The 8,362-nt window shown below is 44.4% G+C and overlaps 1 protein-coding gene across 1 annotated transcript in view; it reads right to left on the bottom strand.

The window, feature by feature from the left end:
* Positions 1-5,919: 5,919 nt before the first annotated feature.
* The window catches only part of LOC108793754 (lymphocyte antigen 6G-like), a 7,643-nt gene continuing 5,200 nt past the window's right edge, over positions 5,920-8,362 (bottom strand). Inside the window, exon 3 of the mRNA XM_018564778.1 lies at positions 5,920-6,113. Within this exon, the coding sequence (XP_018420280.1) occupies positions 5,920-6,113 (194 nt within the window). The remainder of the gene's footprint in view (positions 6,114-8,362) is intronic.

Here is an 8,362-nt window from a genome sequence, read left to right as displayed (position 1 = left end):
GTTTATTGCCCATTTGCTAAAGATATTGGCCATTCCACTGGCAATCTCCATTTGGCCAACCTGAATACTGATCCTTGGCCAACCTGAAGATACTTGTCAATCCACCCCTTAGCTTATAGTGATACTAAACTTTTACAAAAAATTTAATCTTATATCTTATATCATAATCTTATTTGTGTATCACTCGGCTGTAGATCCTCAAATCACCTCAGAATTGGTACTGATGCTGTCCTTCCTTCTGAAGGGGGGCTACTTTTGTTCCCCATGGTCCCTGTGTGTGTTGTAAAGTATCCACGGATCCAAGCTCACTCCTGTGATGGACTACAACTTCAATACAAATTATTAAACGAAACGTGAGATTGTAGTCCATCACAGGAGTGAGATGGAGGGGTGACTACTTTATAACTCAAGTTTAGTGTCACTTTAAAGCACACACTATCAATGTAAATTGCTATGACTCAGGAGTATGACTCATGGAGGATGAGGATAGTTTAGCAGTATGATGGAGCATCAGAGTGATTGTTGTTAGAGTGCCCTCTTGTGCAAGTTTAGCAATATTATGTTGGATGTGTAAAGAGAATTTACATTACAATCAATAACTTTATATCTGATGCAGGATGAGATTCCGTCAGATAGATTAGGGGGTTTAGTTTGGCATGTGGTTGGGCTACCTTAGATGCACAGTTAGGATGGCATGAGGGATGACACTACCTTGTATGTAGCATTGGGTACATGTCCTTTATTTGTCACCATACAGCCGTCTACAGTTAAATTGCAGCCTTCTCCAGCTCACGCATCACCACCCAGATCATGCAGACCTTCACCTATCACAGCTCTTGTCTACATTCCTGGCTGGCTTCATTATTGTTCCTTTTCAAGCAGACCTATCACAAAACTGATCATTCAATACAAATCGTACACCTGCCAACTTTCTGAAATGAGAAAGAGAGACGCTTTAACTCCTTGAGTACCAGCCTGTATATACCCTTCAAATAGCAGACATTTCCGAGTGCTGTGATAGTTGGACTGACAATTACTCCATCATGCAACACTGCACCCAGATTCATTTTATATCATTGCTTTGAGACAATAATAGCAAAAGAACTGAAAGGATTTGGGACTTTAAGGTGCCATGCCGAACACAGCTGAATAAACTCAACTTTGTTTTTTTTTAAACTTTCAACAATTAATTGAATAATATTTTAAAACCTATAAAACCACCCCAATGGCATGATTATTTCTCACATGCATTCCACATACATGAGCTATTTTGCATCACACATAAATGTATCTACTACAGCCTCCTTGGGCCTTCATAGTACATTATCCCTAAGGATGGCATCCAAGCTATATAATACTGAGATTGGGTGGACCATTCTTCGATGTGAATTCTTCAGGAAGAGAGCGAAGTAGTATCACAGGAGCAACTATATGATGGCTCATGAAAAACGCACGACTCATGCAGAGCTCATATACAGAGGAGCAAACATCATCAAACCACGATTCACCATCCAGGAGCCAAAACAACAGGGGGAGAGAGCGGACAATACCGGTATTGCACCATGTCCCTATATTGTACCCATCCAATGGTAGCTTCTATTAATATCTATTTCCTTACAGTAGTAGGAGTGAGCCCCATGTGATTCTTGAATCACATTGGGCCCCAAATGTATGCTATTTCTTCGACTAAGCGCTCCTTCACTAAGTCCCCCAGAGGAGTCCCACAGTGCCCTCCTCTTGCCCCTGCAGCCACTGCGTTCAACCGATCAGATGCCAAATGTTAGTCTATGGGTAGCCATGTGTAAAGATGAGCATTCATTTACACCCGGTTGCTTCCCGCTCCGGCCAGGTCCGGAAAAACAAACGGATTAGAGATCTGTTTTGCTGGACTGGATCGTGCCAGATTGGGGGTAATCTGATGTAAACAGACACATGTCCATTTACATCCGATTCCCCATAAGCCAACATGGGGGCTGGTAACTGCAGTTTTTTTCCTCCATCGCAAGAGAAGGATGTCACAGCGGTGACATTTTCTCCATTCTGCTGTGATCAGGGGAGGATCCATGTACAGATCCTCTTCTGATCTGCCTGTATGAAAGGGTCCTTTGTCTGGCTTTCACTCACTTCAGGAAACGGGCATTAGTGGATATGCAGTATATTCAGGAGAAGACAGGCATACACAGGCACAACAAAACTTTCATTATAAATTTCTATCATCCTAAAGCAAAAGTACCAAGTCATTTTAGTGAAAACATATTTTAAGTTATGACAGCATTTACCTTAAAGTAATTTTGTGCGATTTTCTGTTAGCATGCTGTTTATAAAGATATAGGTGCAACCACCTTTCTATACTGGGATTACTAGTTCTGCCAGTAGGTGACAGTGCCAGCGGAAACTACATGTCCAGATATAGAAGCTGCCATGTCACTTCTTTCCTTTGCGTAAAACCCAACAAAAGGACAGGAATGCTATGACAACAGCAACTACTAAAGGCAACTTATGAAGAACTCTGAAAGAAGATGGGACTTGTATGAGTAGTAGTTGTTGAATTGAGGTGTTAGCATGCTGTTTATACAGACATTCTGTAGGTGCAACAACCATTCTCATATATTATAATGTGATTTTACTAGTTTTGCTACGAGGTGGCAGTATCAGCTGAAATGAATGTTTAATGTTTTATTCTCTCTAGTGAAACTACATGGTTATGCTGAAATATTCTGTCTCTGTGTTACTGTTGTTTGCATTTAAATGAGAAGGGATCAGCTATGTGTCCAGCAACATTTTGAAAAGTAAGAGTCATATCAGTCAAAAGGCAGCACCTTTCCAACATTTTCACCCTTCATATGTTTGCTCTTCCATATTTTTGCTAGCGTGTAAAATACATTGATTTATTAATTGTTGCTGTAGAGGAAGCAAACAGTTTTCAATCACACTTCCTCCCTTCTCAAAGAGACTGTCGCTCTGTCCGTTTATGGGAAAAGTGACAATGTCTGTGTAAGCCTCTACTGACCCACTAATACTCACCTCTTCTGCAATTGCCCCACCCCTTCCTCCACTGCAACCACCACCACCAAAATTCCTGGAGTCATCTGACAGAGCTCAAGCCAAGCAATTGGCTGTTAGGTCCAAGGATACATCATGGAAGGAGGTCACATGCTCCCCCATACCTGGGCACCGTGTGTTGGGCACCGTGTGTTTTGTACTGACTGTGATGGAGGAAGGAGTGGTAGGGAATTGCTAAAGAGGTGGATATTAATGAGTCTGGGTGTCAGCCTAAGGGCTTGTTTCCACCAGCCCATGCGCTGATCGCACTGTCCTGTGCCCAGAATGCAAGGTATTCCATACCTTTAAGACTGCGGCGGGGAGAAGAGAACACGAAGCTCGACTGCCATCGTCTGTGCCTAAATACCGGTATTGGTGCACCCCTAATTGTAGGGGAGTGACCTGGTGTAATTCCCCAAATGCTGCTACTTTTTAGTGATAAGAGTCTGCAGCCTGGGCAGCAAATGGACACCCTGCCTCATGGGCAACCATGCCTTGCCAGTCAGGGAGGCTACTGGAGGGTTATATTAGGACTAGAAAATCCAGTCAATGGGAAGATGGAAGCTAGGATCTAGAAGCAATGTAGCTAGGAGGCACCTGCAAGTGAGCTTCCACTTTGGGTGTAAGCATATGGGCTTCTTCCACCTAGGGAGGTATGACTGATTGCATTCTTTGTAATAAAAATGCTGAGGCGATATCATACCCACTGCTAGGGTGCAGGCCTCTCCTGTCAAGAAACCTCTCTCTGAAGTTCTTTGTAACCTTCACTTAGCATGTGCCACCAGGTCACGACTACACGGTAAGGTTTTCTGTACATTTCATTGTCTTCAGTGACATACATGCCTCTTTAGGTTACCTGATGTGGTTTCATGCTGTACCAATGAGGGACCACTCTTGGGCATTGGCATGGTCTTGTGCCTGGTAAAGAAGCTGGGCCACAGCTGGCTGGCATAGTGGGTTGGTTTGAAGAATGCCTGGGTCCAAGTTAAGCCAGTCTGTGTTGCTCCTCAGTGTGTCCAAAAAAGGGTGAAGTCTTGTGTGCTGCTCTGTGAGGCATGCCCCGCGAGCCCCAGGCTATTGGATCGGAGCCTGTCTCAGAGCAGCTGAGCCAACAAGAAAAGAACTGTGAAAAGCATGCTGTGTTGGGAGTATCACATAGAAGAATAAAAAAATAACACAATGTGAAGTCACAACAGCAATTCATATACTGAATTCTATCATTTTATGGATCAACTCTATACAGTTATCAGAACACAATATTCTTTCCTATACTGGTCCTTTAAGATAAACGCATCTTAATTCAGTACATACATGTTCAAGGACTCCGGGGTGCTCATCCACAAGCCAACCATGCAGGGAAAACTTTAATTTGTTCATACCAGAGATCCATGTTTTTATTACTTTGAAAATAAAAACAATGTGTCCAGTTACCCTTTAAGTGACCATAGGGACAGGAGACAACACTGTGTTGTCTCCTCCCTCCTCTGATGTGTGACCGGTGCTCTTAATGAGACCCTGTCTCTCCATAAGAGTACATGTGCAATGAATGCATTTTATATATGTTAATTAGCTGTACAAAAAAACAAAATCCCTGAGACTGTGGCTGGGGACTGCCATCTTGCATGTGATGTCAGCTGCCCCAGCAGATTCAGAGCTGTCACTCAATTCAGAATCTATTGTATTCCTCTTCTTTCACATACAAGGTTATGAAGAGAGGTGAGTGTAGGGGTAGAGGAGCTGGGCCAGCACAGAGAGTTACAAACTCTCAAAAGAGGAGAGGAATATGGCATGTCAGGTGGGAAGGGGTTGTGTTAGGGGAATTACTCTTTTTAAAGTGGTCAAACTTGATAGTTCAAGCCACAATGCAAATTAATGAGAAAACCATTTAAGGAAAGACATTTCAGCAAGTAAACATTTAAAATACTTGATTTTTCAGTGAATCTTTTCTGTTTTAAGTTGGTGAACGGGGCCTCTTTACAAAATTTCATTAACACCTATTAAACCATGACAAATTCAACAAGCTTTATTTGTTAATGTTAACAATCAGTGAAAAGGCAACACAAATGCTTAGTGTTGGTATTCCCAATATGGTGGTGCAGGAAGTTACAATAGATCGACCGCAGACAGACTGTCGCAACACCAGTAAGTTATAAAAGCCCAGCCATGGACAGGATGTGGATCTCCACTGGTTGAGGAGCTACATTTGCCAGTATGCTCTTTGATCGCTGGATGACAACAGTTTGCCCAGATATACAAAACAGGAAGATTATTATTAGAGATGCACCGATCCCAAGTACAGTACTCGGTACAAGGACAAGTAAAGATACTTTTCCAGCTCCAGGACTAGACTAGAGAAAAATTCAAAAGTTAGGAGGCAGCTGTCATTTGTAAGGAGCACACGGAGCTCCTGGGATTTGTACATCTCTGTTTTAATGTAGGATTTTGTTTTAATAAATATATATAAGTGATGCACTGATACCAGTTTTGCGAGTACGAGTACTGATACTTGCCCAAGTACTCACAGATACAAGTACTGATACATTTTTGTTTATTGTCATGTGACAGTTTTTCTAAAACAATACAGACTAATGATTTCAGGACAGTGGTGGAGCGCCAGAGCCAGGTCCCGGCTGCAACCCTGGTAGTTCTCATGAAAATGTCAAGTATTGGCATTGGTACTCGAAAAGTATTGGTGCATCCCTAATTATTATTATTATTCAGGATTTGTATGGCGCTGTCAGTTTGCACAGCACTTTACAATATAAGGGAGATGGCGCAGTTACAATACAATTCAAGACAAGAGGGTTAGGAGGGTTATTCATTGATTTATAGTGACACCTCTGGTCATTTGAAGGCTGTTTTGTGTGCAGGACCAGGTCAGAACTGAGAGAGGTAGAGAGACACCAGAGGCAGGAGGACAGCGGTGCCCAGGGACATCACGTTGTTGAAGGCAGAGTTGCAGAGATCTGTTTCACAACAGTATGGCTTGACAGGCTCTTGGTCAGGGCTGGAATAATCCCCATCACAAGAGTCATGAGTATCACATTCTTTAACCATGTAATCGTAAATATCTGTAAAAAAAAAAAACAGAGAGAAACAATTCAAGTGGGGGAGATAATCCACGGGCACCAATGTAAGCGGGGCTGGCTGTTCTACTAACCACTAATGTAAGGAGGCTCCATCACTGGTTGCTGATATGAGACCCTCTTCCCAATTACACCAATTAAAAGGTGCCCCTCTCTCACTGACTCTAATGTAATGTATGTGGCCCCTTCTTCTCCCAATGACACCAACGTGAGGGGGCCCCTTTCCCACTACCTACTAATTTAAGAGGGCCCTTCTGACACTGACAACAATGCAAGGTGGTCCTTCTTCTGTTGTTACTAGGGCTGCGGAAATTAACGATTAATTACTTGATTAATCGTTAAAAATTTTGATCGATTAAAATTCTTTTGATCAGTTATGAAAACACTCACCTCTCCGCTGGCTTCCGGGAGTCCCATCGGAGATCCGGTGACCAGCGGCGTCACTGGGCGGGTGCAGGGGGTGCGGACTCTCAGTTTGACAGCGACAGGGCTGAGAGGTCATCCATTTCTTCGATCCATCCACTCGTCCCATCTGCTGGAGCTCTGCCCAACCAGCCAATGAGAAGAGACCTCACCCCTCCCATCCACCGCACGAGGATCTCAAGCTGGCTGGGAGGGCGGAGTTTATCGTCAGAGGTAGATGGGGTCAGCACCAGCTAGTCCTGCACGCTCCCGCCCGCGAGATGCGCCCTTCACAGGATGGTGAGACTCGGTCCCGACCCGCAAAGCATCGATGTTAAACGCAGCTCTGGTAACTGGTAAGACTCACTCCATAGATCCCTGTTGAGACCCTAGAGAGCCCTGGTTTAACCAGGGCTCTGTGGGGTCTTACAAGGCTGGTGAGACCCCACAGAGCCCTGCTAACCTGGCAGGGCCGCTGTCAGGGGGGTACGGCCGATAGTGATGTAAGGGACCCAGGCAGCCTTAGGGGCCCGTGAACCTTACATATCAGCCGTACAAGTGACAGGCCAGGAGCCGGTGGAGGCGGCCGGGTCCCCACAGCACCGGAAGAGGCCGGGGCCCATCTCTGGTGTCCCCAGGGGGTCTCCACTGTTCATTCAATTTTTAAAGATGGCCACCGCGAGTAGCGGCAGCCATCTTTAAACCTGGCAAGCGCAAGCAAGCGCCCACATCATGCCCTGGTGGTCGAGTGGGGAATTAGTATGACATTACTATTATTAGGTGACATTAGGGGCATGAAAGACCCCTGATGTCTCCATAAATTATATTTACTATTACATAGGGGACTTTTTAGCACCTATGTGATAGCATTAGAGCTGAGTGTAAAAATAAAAAATTGTAAAAATGAAAGTAACATAAAAACATTAAAAACATTTTAAGGTTCCCTTAAAATAGCAACTAGCATATTTTTATTCTGCATGGCCTCTGCTTTCAGAAAATATATAATTGTTTGGGGGTCTGAAGCTTTTTTCTAGCCAAAAATTTAGATTTTATCATGTGTGCGCAACTGTAAGAAATTGCTCCGGGCAGCAAGTGGTTAAAGGAGAACTATAAGGTGAGTGCTTTTCACTCACCTCATAGTTATAGCCGACCTGTGACAATGAGACTGTCACAGGTCGGCTCAGTAGATCAGGAAGTGAGTGAAAACATACCGGCGTTCGCTCACTTCTCGATCCTGTCATGGCAGAGAGCCGTGACAGGGGAGGGACTGGATTCCCCCCTCCCCGCTCCGATCCTCTAGCGCTGACTGGCGGAACGGACAGGGGAGGGGGTGGGTACAGTTGACTCTGCCGCTAGATAGGCAGAGCCAGCTGTCACTTACGCAGCTGGGCGGATCCAGACATAATTGTCGTGATCTGTTTCGGCTGCAGCGTCTCAGTATACCGCGAGCTCTAGCTCGCAGTATACTGAGCAAGGGCTGGTGTTGCAAATAGATTGCTATTGGCTATTTTACTTTGCAATAGCCAATAGCAGACTAGCTATTGCACCCGCCCTCTGCTCAATCACCAGAGGAGAACCTGATGTAGAACTTCAGGTCCACCTCTGCTGATTGACAGCAGCAGTGGACGGGTGCAATAGCTAGTCTGCTATTGGCTATTGCAAAGTAAAATAGCCAATAGCAATCTATTTATTAATTTCTATGCTGTCTTTTTTTTTTACTCTGACAGCGGCTGGCGGCCCCGATATCAGAATAGGTAAAAAAAAGAGAGCAGAGAAAGGTTTACTGTGCTAGATAGAGCAAACCTTTTTATGACAACATGTTTCTCTCCCGG

Source organism: Nanorana parkeri, unplaced genomic scaffold, assembly GCF_000935625.1.
Source record: "Nanorana parkeri isolate BGI_ZX_2015 unplaced genomic scaffold, ASM93562v1 scaffold780, whole genome shotgun sequence".
In the NCBI taxonomy this organism is placed as follows: Eukaryota; Metazoa; Chordata; class Amphibia; order Anura; family Dicroglossidae; genus Nanorana; species Nanorana parkeri.
Note: the sequence above shows the minus strand (reverse complement) of the source record. Positions and strands in the feature narration are given on the sequence as shown.